Below are 13960 nucleotides of genomic sequence, written 5' to 3'. Positions count from 1 at the left end.
CCTATTCTCCTTGGTGTGGGCTTCCCACCTTTCAAAGCTTGTGGCTGAGAGGATGCCAAGGTGTGAATAATGCTGGCATGTTGTGTCCTTTTTCATCTCTCTGTTCCTATCCAGAAAATTAAATACAGTGTCTGCAGATGCCCCGCAAAGGGTTTCGAGTCACTTTGGGACCTGAATACTGATTGGGGGTGGGGGTGGGGAGCCTCTTTGAATGTGTGTGGTTTCACTTTTCCACTCGGAATACAAGTTCTTTGTATGCTATACAAATTTAAATTCTACACCGTTCTATAATCAAATTTAGTTTTAACTTTCCTTAACAGACATGACTTTGGAGAGCAGGCTTAACTGGGGGTAGACAAACCGCACCAGGGTCGGGAATGTCTGCGCCAGCCTGAATCTCTCTAACTCAGCAGAAGGCAGTGTAAGAATTGACCGACACTAATACACTGCAGCTAGTTTTCCTTTCCATCGATTGCTTTTTCTGGGAGAGAGAAAAAAGTAGGTTGAAAACAGCTAAACAGTCCTTTATGTCTTTGGCATTTAACATAGATGCTAAATTAGACTTTGTTCGCTCCTCTCATGGAGTTTATGAATGAGGCAGTCCACAAACGGTGTGTAATGCTCAGTGAAAGCCTTGACCTGGGTACCTGTGAGAGAGTAAACACGATATTGAATAAGGACATTGCATTCAAGAGGGATGGGGCGATTCCACTGAAAGGCAGTTTCAGTATTCTTCATCCACTTGAAGCATTATTTGAAAAAGTGGTGAATAAGACACACACACACACACACACACACACGCACGCAGAGGAGTCTGCAAAGCCAGTTAAATTGAGTCTGTCTGAGCCCATCATCACACACACACACACACACACACACACACACACACACAGAGGAGTCTGCAAAGCCAGTTAAATTGAGTCTGTCTGAGCCCATCATGAAACGCTGGGGAGACTTTGCAGCCTGGCCCCATCAGGTTAGGCTCCCCATGTGCTGCTCCCCTGAGGCTATCGTGCTTTTTCATTAATTCAACAGATATTGTTGAACACCTACTATGTGTGGGATTCTTCACTAGACCCAGAGAGTAGGGGAAGCCAAAGTAGAAACTCCCGAGAAATTCACAGTAAAACGCTTTACAATCAAACAGGAACTTGTCCTGTCCCTTCCTCTTCTTTTTCTTTTTCTTTTTTTTTTATGTTTATTTATTTTTGAGAGAGAGAGACAGAGTCAGAGTGTAAAACAGAGAAGGGCAGAGAGAGAGGGAGACACAGAATCCGAAGCAGGCTCCAGGCTCTGAGCTGTCAGCCTGGAGCCCGATGCGGGGCTCAAACTTGTGAACCACAAGATCATGACCTGAGCCCAAGTCGGATGCTCAACCGACTGAGCCACCGGGCGCCCCCTTCCTTTTCTAATAAAGCAACTTCATAGCTCTCTGTAACTTACCAAAACACGACGGCAACGGCTTTGCTTCAACACTAATACTTGGGCTGCAGCGGGAAAGAGGGCTTGCCTACCTGCAAAGAAACCCTTCATTTCTTTACCTCTCCCCCTTCCCTGTCCCCCCACCCCCACCCGCTCGGCTTTTGTTTTTCTTTAAGCTCCAAAATCTCCCTCAGAAAAAACACGGTATGACACATCCCTTGGTCTGCTCACCAAGAAGTTCATTCAGCTACTGAGCCAGTCCCCTGACGGGGTCTTGGATTTGAACAAGGCAGCGGAGGTGCTGAAGGTGCAAAAGAGAAGGATCTATGACATCACCAACGTGCTGGAAGGCATCCACCTCATTAAGAAGAAGTCGAAAAACAACGTGCAGTGGATGTGAGTACGAGCCACGGCCCCGGTCCCAGGTCGCACGTCCACGCCCACACTCCATTTCCGCGGTCCCCTCCTCCCTGCCCCTCAAGCGGGTCCTTTGTCAGAAGCTCAGAGCTGCTTTGCACAGAGCCCTTCTCTTTCGATACTTTCAGAGACGAAAAGCTTGATTAGCCTCAAGCCAGGGGATCCTGGGATTCAGTGGGGGGGGGATTGGAGGGGGCCTGCAGATGTCAAGTAAGAGGCCGTTCATCTGCTGTGGCGAGGCCCACGTGTGTGCTCCCGTGGCAAATCTAAAGGCTGCTCACGCGTGTCGTTGGCTCGTCTCTAACAGGCGTTTGGAAGTGGACGACCGCTGTGTGTTAACACATCCGTGGGTATACACCGTGGCCACATTATCCTTAGCCGTGGCTCGACCAGCAGGCCACCTCACTTTCTGAGTAAACTGAGGCAAGACTTAGTTGCCTCGGTTCCTTCTGGAAAGCAGGGATGTTAACACTTACCACCCACACGTGTGATTACGTGTATGATCATGCTGCTTGTGAATTATTAGACGGGGCGCCTGAAGAGCCTCTATTTGAGAAGGAACTTTGAAAGCGTTGTGGGAAGGAACCAACCTCTTAGAGGGTAGCTTTGGAAAAACACTACCTCAGACACAATAAGATGAGCGGGTCACTTTTTGTACTTTTTTGGAATTTTGTGACGACTCGGTGACCCATTTTGGCCTGTTGGGTAGTGGCCTTTGTTCTCCCATAGAGCACACAGATCCGTTCCCTTAACCTCCTTTTCCTTGTCGGTGGTTGGTATAAGGCCCTCAGAAGCTACCTAGGCCTTTTGTACTTTTCGGATGATATTTTGTTGAATTTTGAACCACTCCTCATCTTTTCTTTCAAATTTTTCTCGCTATGTCTCTCCATCCTTCTTCCCCCTCTCTTTCTCTTTCCGCTCAGGAGGCATGTGGCAGGGAGGAGGCCCTCTTTTCGCCCTTTGAATTGGAGGCTTCTGAAGAAACAGGCCTCCTCTGGAGAAAAGAAACCTGAAAATAGCAGTGTTGGATTTTGGGTTGTTGTGTTTTGTTGTTGTTTTTTTTCCCCACTTAGTTTCTATGGTGTGAGAGGTGAAGGACAGTGTGGAGAAAAAAAAAAATAGGTGTATAAATGCTCCGATTTTAACAATTGGCTAACAAGCAGCGTGACCTTCTGTGTCAAGAGGAGACATTTAGGGCCGCCTGGGTGGCTCAGTCAGTTAAGCGTCCAGCTTCAGCTCAGGTCATGATCTCACGGATCGTGAGTTTGAACCCTGCGTTGGGCTCTGCACTGACAACTCAGAGCTGGAGCCTGGTTCGGATTCTGTGTCTCCCTGCCTCTGCTCCTCTCTCTCTCTCTCTCTCTCACTCTTTCTCTCAAAACTAAACAAACATTTAAAAAAATTAAAAAAAAAGAGGAGACATTTACTCAAAAGACCACTTCTCCCTTCCCTCCCTTCCACCCCCACCTCTGGTCCCCCCAGCAGCCATGATGAGTCTGTGTTTTGGTTTCCAGGGGCTGCAGTCTGTCTGAGGACGGGGGCATGCTGGCCCAGTGTCAAGGCCTGTCGAAGGAAGTGACCGAGCTCAGCCAGGAGGAGAAGAAATTAGATGAGCTGATCCAAACCTGCACCCTGGACCTCAAACTGCTAACCGAGGATTCAGAGAATCAAAGATATCCTTTGTGTCACCTGTTCCTTGGGGGTTAGCGCCTTCTAGATTACATCGAGAGTTGACAGGCTGACTGTTAGGCACAGGTAGAATTTTACTCTGGTTTCACCCAAGTCCATGTATATGTGTGTGCGTGTGTGCGTGTGTGCGTGTGTGTGTGTGTGTGTGTGTGTGTGTGTGTGTGTGTGTGTGTGTAAATCCACTTATCTTGGTTTTAGAACTCAGTATTTATGGAAAGATAGTCACTGGACAGTATCTCCTATCTATTTTGATAGCTGGGTGGTGACTGTGGTTTTGGGGTTTTTTTTGTTTTTTTAAGCATGTTATTTATGTGTGGTTGGGACATATGGACACACTCATAGCGTAAGGCAGCACTATTATAAGACATGTAAGGTGTCAGTGTTAATATTAATGACAACACCCAGCAGATTCATCTTTGGCTCCCCAGATTTCTGGTGGGCGTTAGCTGTCATGTTGGGGTTCTCACATTCTATTTTCTTTTCATCAGATATTGGAGGGATCGGAATTTGTTGAATCTGTCTGGGCTACAGCTGAAGGAATAAAGAGAGTAGAGAAAAACCACACTATAACTTCCCGTGCATTAATGCTGATTCATAGCACCAAGATTTCAGAAGCACCCCCACCCCACCCCCACTGCCCTGCACCGCCCCCACCCCCGGCCCCAAGGCCTGCGACATCTCAATTTATCCATTCATCTACAGACATTAGTCTCTGGAAGTAAGATTTTTTAAAGCCAGTTCTTGTCAACTGGCTGACAATCTGTTGGCCATCATGGGAAAACTTACTGTTCATCATCCCCCCTTCCAGCAAGAAGGGAGAGAGATTACTTCATTATGTTGACAAGAAGATTTTGCAATATTCTCAGTTTCTAGAAGAAGACAAAGCCAATGTTTTAAGACACCCCATCTCTAATCTGCGTTCCCCACTTGTGATCATTCCACATTACCCTTTATGGCTGATAAGCTTCCCCTTGGAGGGTGTGGGGACATATATTTTCCAATTCAGGCAGTATTTTGCTACTGTGATTGTTCGCTTTCTGTTGACCGAAAGATTCATGTTGTCAGCTGATGATTAGTGACATGGAGAAGAGGTGTGATGATTTGAACCCCCGGTGGTGGCCAGAGTGGGTTTATCAGGAAGGAACGCAGAATAACTCTAGTGGGGCTGCTTCCTTCATTGTTTAGTCGGGAGCCCCGTGGAGGAAGAGACGGGGTGGTTGTCCGTGATTGACAGCTCTCTGCAATGTGTAGCTTACGGCATGGTCCCCTACATTAGCTTTCTCTGGGGCCATTGTTCCGGAAACTGAAAGCTTCCTCGCGGGGAGCTGCTAACCCAAAAAAGCAAATTCAGGAGGGAGCCACAGCGGAAGTACTTTTAAATTTGTAAGATTAGAAAATGCGTTTGCACAGTTTATTTCAATTCGCCACTCAGTTCCGAATGTGGTACAGCTCGTTCACAAATGTGTTGAAACTTTCCTTCCTGCGGCATGTTGAGTAATTGTAGATGAGTTTTTAATAAGTTCTTGTCACACGGCTTTTTTTGACAGTGGGCTGCGGAATAGGTACCTGGCTGTCAGTTCCCCCAGCGTTCTCGGTAAAAATTCACAACAGTCAGTTTGCTTCCTTGATGAAATAAATGGGGACCTAAGACCTGACTCCCACGTGAGCTTGTCCCATCAAGCTCAGCACCGAATTAGCCGTTGTCTGAACCGTTCAGACTTAAAGAAGATAGTCTGTGAGGATGCCCCTGAAAGTATATACAGATACGAAGTGAATGTGCTTTACTCTGCACAGTACGTTCCTTAGCTTCCTTCAATTTCTAATAAAAGTCCACTGTTCTAAGAGACATTTCCTCCTGGCTCTCTAAACCCTATTTCTGTATTAAACGTGTCAGATCATTGACTCTATGTGCTGTATTACATTACCTGCAGAAAGGCCTTCATGGAGTTGTGATTTGCTGTTTTATCCTAGGCATTTTTTGTGGGCTAACATAAAAAATGCAACAGGCTAGAAGACATTGTACATTAATTATGTCACTCCGTGTGCCTTATAGAAGAGAGCTACGTGAGTTCTTTTACTGCCGAGTAAGAACGTGTCTCTCTAGGCAAGCTCGCGTGAATACTTTTATCATGTAGTAAGTACCATATTCTTTCATGATATCCTCTCAGGTTTGCCTGCCAGGGCACTCAAAAGAATTGTTCGGTGAGTAGAAGTCATTAGCCAGGGTACTGAAATACTGTTTGCTCTGTCTTCTAACGGCAGTGTTTCTCAAGTTTGTTCAGTAGCAGAGCCTTGGGAAGCTGCTTTTCTCCTCCTTGTGAACACTGAAATATTGACAGTTAATAATATCCTACAAAGGATGATTTTTGTAACAGAGAAATGATGACAGTCTTATCAATGGGCAGTGTATAATCACCCACAGCCCGGGTGCCCTTAAGAATACGGGCTGTCTGCCTGAGCAGTCTTCTGAATTCTTCCGCCAAAAGATCTGTTTGCTGCTACTCACTCATTCATTTGGGTGGCTGCTGACATTTGCAGATAGTCAAGCAGCAGATAGAAGTTACTGGAGTTTCAGAAAATATATGGGTATTAGCACTTACTTTTTTTTTCCCCCCCTGTAAATTGGGAACTGCCATCACTCAGTTTGAGTGACAGAACACTTCGCTGAAGTGTATGGAATGTCTGTGCTCCAGAGGAACCTGGCTAGGAAATCCCCGAACAAATTGGGTTTTGGTTTTCTTTGGGTAGTTTAACTATTCCGTTTCTGGGTTTAATATTTTAAGTAGCCATGGGCTTTTTAGAAATGGGCAGGAAAAAGCTGTGTATTTGTCTTGTGTAGAATATCAACCAGAAGATTCACGGGAGATCCCATATATTTAAAGATCTAGACGGAGACGCTGATATATTCTTCCAAGTCATAAAATACTTTATAAAATTGTTCCTTGCATCTGTTCTTTTGTCTTCTAAATGGTTACATCTGAGGCAATTCACTGGAAGATTTCCTTAACACTCCCTACGTTAGCTTACGTTACATATCAAGATATTCGAAAAATTAGTGGCCTTAAAGACCAAACTGTTATAGTTGTCAAAGCCCCTCCAGAAACAAGACTTGAAGTGCCTGACCCAATAGAGGTAAGGAGATACCATCTTTGTTCATCTGCAGAGATCTTTCTGGAATGCTTGAAGTTAAGGAATCGTGGAGTCGTGGACAAAGGGTGTATCCTCTGAAAAACTGGACACTTCCTTCCCATCTATTTTACTTCACCCGAACTTTAAAACACATCTCAACAGTTCATTATGCATGGAGTCCCCCAGAAATCAAATTTCACATAGCAGCATTGAACTTGGTGTATGGCTCCCTGTCCCTCTTGTACTTTTTGTTTCTCTGTTATCTGGTGGTTCTGACTGATTTGAACCGTTGGGGAATTTTATGTTGATTGCCCTGGACCCACCAGGAGTAGAGGCAGAAATGCTTTAATGTATCTCCCCAATTAAAAAAAAAAAAAAAAAGTAACCCCCCAACATATCTTGGCACATTTTCAGAATTTATCTTTTATAACATGTTTACTTTTAAGAAATCACATAAGGCTGTGGCTGAATTGATAGACTAGAATATTAGAAGAAAGTAGGGAGCATGTTTTTCTGATTGGTTTCAGATAATCTTCACTAATATAGGCCTGGACTGTAACTATAAGATAAAGAAATGTAGCAAAAAGGAAATGCATAGAAAATAAGAGAATGAAATTTGCAAGCTCCCATCTAGGGTACAGTTCTCACCTTAAATGATATTAATAGCTCTGTGACCCAGATGAAGAAGAATTTTAGATGTTAGTGTGCCGTATTCTCTTATTAAACTCTGCTCCTATCACGTAAGAATGCTGTTCATCCAGTGGTTATTAAAGTTCACATGAAAAAGCCCTGCCAGGGGCGCCTGGGTGTCTCAGTCGGTTAAGCGTCCGACTTCAGCTCAGGTCATGATCTCGCGGTCCGTGAGTTCGAGCCCCGCGTCGGGCTCTGTGCTGACCGCTCAGAGCCTGGAGCCTGTTTCAGATTCTGTGTCTCCCTCTCTCTGACCCTGCCCCGTTCATGCTCTGTCTCTCTCTGTCTCAAAAATAAATAAACGTTAAAAAAAAGAAAAAGCCCTGCCATATAGGAAAAACAACATGGAAATACTGTCTATGGAATATTTAAAAGACCTTTTAATAGTTGGCATAAAAGCAATATATTTAAAGAACACAGTTCACCTCCTCTAGGGCAGGGGTCAGCAAACTTTTTCTTTAAAGGATCAGGCAGTAGGGCGTCCGACTTCAGCTCAGGTCATGATCTCACAGTTCGTGAGTTCAAGCCCCACGTTGGGCTTTGTGCTGACAGCTCAGAGCCTGGAGCCTGTGTACCCCCGCCCCCGCCCCTTCTGCACTCGTGCTCTGTCTCTGTTTCTCAAAAGTGAGTAAACGTTAAAAAAAAAAAAAAAAAAAAAAAAGTTAAAGGACCAGGCAGTAAATATTTTTGGACTTGTGAGCCGTAAGTCTCTGTTGGGACAACTCAACTGCACAACTCCGCCTTTATGATAGTATGAGGGGAAAAAAAAAAAAAAAAAAGCCAGAGGCAATCCATAAACCGTGGGAATGGGCATGATTCTATGCCAATAAAACTTTATTTACAAAGCCAGTTGATGGGCTGGATTTGGCCTTCGGGCTGCAGTTTGCTGGCCCCTGCTTTTGATCGGAGTGGGCTACCAGTGAAGAAGCAAAATAAAGAATGAAAATTACCCTTACTTTCCATTTTTAGATGATAATTACTGTAGCTTTCATTTTTCAGTTTGGACTTTTCTCACTTCTTCTGTTTATAGAGCCTACAAATACATTTGGCAAGTACCCAAGGGCCCATTGAGGTATATTTGTGTCCAGAAGAGACAGAAACACACAGTCCAATGAAAACAAACAACCAAGACCACAATGGGAATATCCCGAAACCCCCTTCCAAAGGTAAAAATCCAGCTTTTTCATTTGGAAACTATGTTAAAAATGAAGGTGATTGGAAGGACCCTGTGTCAGAACCACACGTCTAGGCAAGAAATGAAAACTTTTGTTATTAAACGTTATTAAGGTAATTTTTTTTTAAGGCATTGGGACTGGTTACAGAATAAAATAATGATCTTGAGCAAATGACTCCTCCACCCTCGGATGGAGTCCCTCAGGCTTTTGCAATCAGCAGAAACCATTTGGTTAGTGTTTTAGAAAACCAACTCAAGTGCGGAGTGAAGCTGTGAGCTGTTGGGGTGAATCATCAGCGACACTGAAAGGCAACAAGTTTGGAGAGAAAAGCCTTTTGTCGACAGAAGTTGTAACTGAATTTCCACCCTCCCTCCCCGACCCCAGTGTGATGGGGACAAGACATGGGAGGAATAACCCCGGGGGGAGTCTAAGTTCTCCCCTCTTTTCAGTTTCAGACTGGGGGACGTGTATTTAATTTTTCTTCCTACCGTTTCCCAGTATAGCAGCAAGAATAGGAGTGATTTACGTGAATAGGTTCTGATCTAATACTGAGCAAAAAACAAAAAACACAGCACCTCAGATGGTAAAACGAAAGACCCCCCCCCTCCCTTTCAAAGAGCATATGTCTTATTACATGTGTTTTTAGAGGTATCTTTAAAAAGTTAGTTGAAAAAAGGCTAAGTTAAAATCAGTGAGCCCTACTAGGAAGCCAGTGTTTCACTATTGATACTTTGTTTTGTTTTTCCTTTAAATAGTGACTAACTGGGGGCACCTGGGTGGCTGAGTCCGTTGAGCATCCGATGACTCTTGATTTTGGTTCAGGTCATGGTCCCAGGGTCATGGGATCAAGCCCTGCATCGGGCTTCATGCTGTGATGCGTGTGGAGCCTGCTTAAGATTCTGTCTCTCTCCCTCTGCCCCTCTCACCCACTCAAGATCTCTCCCTCTCAATAAATAAATAGTGACTAACTGATAGCAGAACAAAGTGTTGGAACTTGTTAGCCTGTAATCTTTGAAATGACTTGTAGTCTTGTTTGCTAACAGTGGATGTTTCAAAAGATGAATGAGTTAGACCAGAACAGAGAAAGGCAGCCCGTCGCTGTGAACAGTTAGCACGAGATGGTCTGGACCGCACTGTCGTTCTGATCAACCTTAGCAGAGGGCACATGCTCTTATAACAGTGACGTGCATAATCTTCTAAAAAGTCAATTCGATTTGCTCCTAATTTATTTTTCTGTTTCCCCCATTTCTTTTTCCCCCTTTCAGACTTGGCTTCAACCAACTCAGGACATAGCGATTGTTCAATTTCTATGGCGAACCTTTCTCCTTTGGCCTCCCCAGCCAACCTCTTACAGCAGACTGAGGACCAAATTCCTTCCAACCTGGAAGGACCATTTGTGAACTTACTGCCCCCCCTGCTCCAAGAAGACTATCTCCTAAGCCTTGGGGAGGAAGAAGGCATCAGCGATCTCTTCGATGCTTACGATTTGGAAAAGCTCCCACTGGTGGAAGATTTTATGTGTAGTTGATTATGCATTGTGTGAACTCCCCTTATAAACCAATATTTTTTTATTATGGAACCAGAACATCTGTCATGCAGTGTTGTCCCTTCCTGCCTTCTTCCTCCGAGATAGTATCATGAAGTAAACTACAAACTTCAGAACAAAGCTGACATTTTAATGAATTTAAAAAAAATTTTTTTTTTCGTTTATTTGTCTAAACGCACAGTCGCAGGCGCCCTTGGGAAAGCCCTGCTTTGCCCCAGGCTCCAAAATCTCCTGGATGAGTCAGCAAGTGAGAAAATGTGCAATCAGGTGTCTCTCACCCGTATTTTTCTTCCCCCACCCCCTTCCCGGATTGGCTTGCTGTCCCTGATGGATGGGCTGTCGAATGGGGTCTGGCCACCTGGCCCACTCGAAAACAGCAATCTTCCTTAATAGCATTTCAAGCCGTGCCTTCTCCGCAGAATGCATGTCTTTGGGGTCTGCTAATATGGAACGGAACGGCAGGAACTGTAAACTTGAAGTCATGCAAAAAGTATGAAATGGATTTCTTCAGCTCTTCTTAGGAATATTTAAATTACTGTCATAATTCAGTGTAAGCTATGGACCGCGTGTCCCGCCAGGAGGTCGAGAGAACCCGCACAGCCTTTCGGATGAAGAACTCTGTTTTCTACTCTCTGTTGCAGATACAGAGGAACCATAGCGTTCTGCCACTCGAAGCTGTTGTGGATTTTCCTGACTCCGTTAACCACTCCCAGTCCCCCGCCCCCAACGTATTTGTCAGTTTAAAGTTGATTTGTAGCAAATGCTCACTTAGAAGTTCTTTGTGGATTGTTTTAGGCTTTTAAAAAAAAATTTTTTTTAGCCGCCATTGAAGCATTCCTGTGGCACCCATCACCATTTCAATTTAATTGTTTACTTTGAAACGGTTTTTCGCTCATTGGAATGATTTAAGCAGAGGTAGAGAACCTCTACTGATCAGAGCATCTAGACGCGTGGGACTGCAGGTGTAACAGCTTTGGCAAGAAGCACCAACCCCTTCTTGCTTCCCTTCCTGGGAGCGAGGGGGTCCTGGGGCTCGCGGACACCGGTGGCCCATGCGAGAGGAGAACCAGGTCAGATGACAGAGCAAGTCCCAGGGAGCCGCAGGTGTGGATCCCTCCGTCCTCGGGCTTCCCTCCTTCCCCCCCTCCCCGGGCCCCGAGAGTGGGGCAAGGGCTCTCTTACACTGCACTCAGGGAGACCACTTCTCAGGATGGGGTCAGATGGAGAGGCCTCCGGGGACAAAGACATCCCCGCCGTGTGAGTGGCATTCTGTGGGCATTCACTTAACGCTGGCGAGACCGGGGCACCCCCCCCCCCCACCACTGCCCAGGGGGGCTGCAGTCATCCTGGCCAGAGCCCGGCCCCCTTCCTCCATGAAGGAGTAAAGTTGAACCAAGGGAAGCCGGGAGGTGGGAAAAGAAGCGATAGAATGCCGGGGCGCCTCCCACTTTACTCTTCGGGGATGGTGTCCCCCAGTTGCTGGAGGCTTCGTGTCAGCCGCACATCCTCCCAGGTACGTCCAAGAATGGCTTTCCCGTGGGCCCCGGGAGCGAGCCTTCTCCCCCCCCCCACCCCACCCCCCACCCCCGGGGCAGGTGGCCTGGTACCTCAGATCCATTCCTTGGATACTGAAGACTGCAGGAATGAGGGAGTCACATAAGAAACAAACAGAAAACAAAACCCTCAAGATGAAACAAACGGTTAAATTGAAATGCTCTGTGCCTGACGCAGTAGCACTCGATTCCTGTGTTGAAGTGAATCGAGACCATCCCTTGGGAAAAACACAACAAGACAAAACAAAACAAAAAACCACGAAAGCCCCAGCCAGTTTACTCTAGGTAGATTTCCACAATATGCAAAGTGGTGGTGGGGTCAAAACAAATGACACCAGCACTTTAAACTCTTTGTGTGGGTATGCGTGGGTGTATGTTTGGGAAGGCAAACAAAGGTGCAGATTATTCTCGTTTTTTCTTCCTCGGCCTCCGTCCCCAGCCTCCTCCCTCACACACACTGGATTTGGTACAAATAGCGGTGTGGTCCGTGATGAAGCCTTGGGGTGGGGGAGGGAGGGGGAGCTTTGTGTCAAGTGCCTACTGGAAATGCACTGTGGGGTGTTTTCCTGTATGGGAAACCGTTTATGCCAAGCTTTCCCCCATTTCCCATATTTATCTCATCTGGTTAGCTGCCTCTGCTCCCAGCTTTGTCTCATTCTCTTTGCCAGCTGCACAAAGCTGATTTTTTTCCAAAGTCTAAAGACTGAGCTCACCTGGCTAGGTTGCTGTGTGTTCTGTTGACTTTCTCGCGAAGCCTTTGCGTGATGTAATAATGCCGTATTTATTGTTTTTAAAAGAGAAAGGAATACTAATAAGTCTTAAAGAGTTCCTTCACGCGTAAGATTTTTTTTCCCCCCAGTTAGTGGGCTTAACTGGTGTACCTTAATTAGATGTCCGTGCTGTGTTCCATTTGCATTAGTCCTTTTCTTTCTGACGTAGTATCTGGCGTACCCAGCGGGTTAGTACTACGGTATTTGTGTTACTTTAAGTACTAAGTCTGCAGGTTTTCTGGTACCATTGAGTTGCTGCTATTAATGCTCACACATGAAATGGCTGAAAGTTACAAATGTGCAAATTATGACTGCGTGAGCCTTACAAAATAAAGTGTATAAAGGGCAACACATGAGCTGTCAAACAGTGTTAGGTGTGTGTTCATATGTACAGATCTGTGCATAGCGGTCGTTTTATTTAAGTTGATATGTAGTCTACTCACATTTTCATTATCTAGCAATTTTGTACAAAAAAAAAAATAGCAATTAATTTGTAAACACTGCCAGAGTATTTTCTAGCTGGTTTGTAATTTTTTAAGAGTGTCATACTGCGTTTTCGTTTTTCGTCGTGGTTTCTGTTTCCGTTTGCGTTGTTTTCAGTGTAGATCTGTAAATAAAACTGCAGTATTTAAAGCTTTATCTTTCAGGAAAAAGAGAGTAAGAACTCGAGGAGTGCATGACAGCCTGTGTGTGAGAGGAAGGGTCTGAAGGAAGATGGCTTTGCAGTGCTATGGCAAGTCCGATGGTGGGAATTTCTTTTCCTACGGGGTACGTGATTTTGTCGAAAGGAAGTATCTCTCCCACAATTGGGAGTAGGCAAACTACTAATCGGTTTAGCTTCGTGTTGTATGCTAGTTTAAAAAAGAAAATATGTAATATAATGTAAAAAAAAAAAAAGCTTTTATGACGGATTTTGTAAATAGATTTGTTACAGGGTAAACCTGTTCTCTAGCTGTGATCTTACCACTTCAAATGGGTGTAATTTGAATAAATTTTGTATGGTAAAGGATCAATAAAATGATTTTTTTTTTTAAGAGTTCAGACTTGTAAATGGCTTTTCTTAATACCATCTCATGTTCCTATATTAACTTCATTTTTTGGGATGCACTTTAACAAGGGGAAAGGTTGCCCAGAAGCTGAAGAACGTCACACGCCTTACCCTTTATTTGGGCCTTGGGGAACACGGGACATCCTTTTCGAGCACCTGTAGTGTGCTTAGCACTTAGAACATGCTGTCCCTCTGGCTACCTGCAAAAACCACTTCCAGATATTGAAGGATTTTTACACTATGGGACAAGTCCAGTTTTATTCGTCATAACAAGTATGAAGCCAAAAGATTTTAATTCTCAAGATGGATAATTACCTCCCTTGTCCAAGATTCTGTATCTCTTGTAATACTGCCTAGGAGCAGGTTAGGAATTTTGGATGGCCATCTTATTATTTTTTTTTTTTTAATACTTATTTTTGAGAGAGAGAGGGAGACCCAGAATCCGAAGCAGGCTCCGGGCTCTGAGCTGTCAGCACAGAGCCCGCCGTGGGGCTTGGACCCACAAACGGCGAGATCATGAC

At 44.9% G+C, this 13960-nt stretch overlaps 1 protein-coding gene across 2 annotated transcripts in view; it reads left to right on the top strand.

Moving 5' to 3' along the window:
• The window catches only part of E2F3 (E2F transcription factor 3), a 78658-nt gene extending 65236 nt beyond the window's left edge, over nt 1-13422 (top strand). The window contains exons 3-7 of one of the 2 annotated variants that reach the window (XM_045497249.1): nt 1599-1818; nt 3354-3512; nt 6546-6660; nt 8378-8513; nt 9788-13422. In XM_045497249.1, the coding sequence (XP_045353205.1) occupies nt 1599-1818; nt 3354-3512; nt 6546-6660; nt 8378-8513; nt 9788-10050 (893 nt within the window). In that variant the 3' untranslated portion in view covers nt 10051-13422. The remainder of the gene's footprint in view (nt 1-1598; nt 1819-3353; nt 3513-6545; nt 6661-8377; nt 8514-9787) is intronic. The other variant, XM_045497250.1, reaches the window with a different exon arrangement.
• The last annotated feature ends 538 nt before the right edge of the window (nt 13423-13960 follow it).

Source organism: Leopardus geoffroyi, chromosome B2 (assembly GCF_018350155.1).
Source record: "Leopardus geoffroyi isolate Oge1 chromosome B2, O.geoffroyi_Oge1_pat1.0, whole genome shotgun sequence".
NCBI lineage: Eukaryota > Metazoa > Chordata > Mammalia > Carnivora > Felidae > Leopardus > Leopardus geoffroyi.
This window is presented reverse-complemented; position numbering and strand designations above follow the sequence as displayed.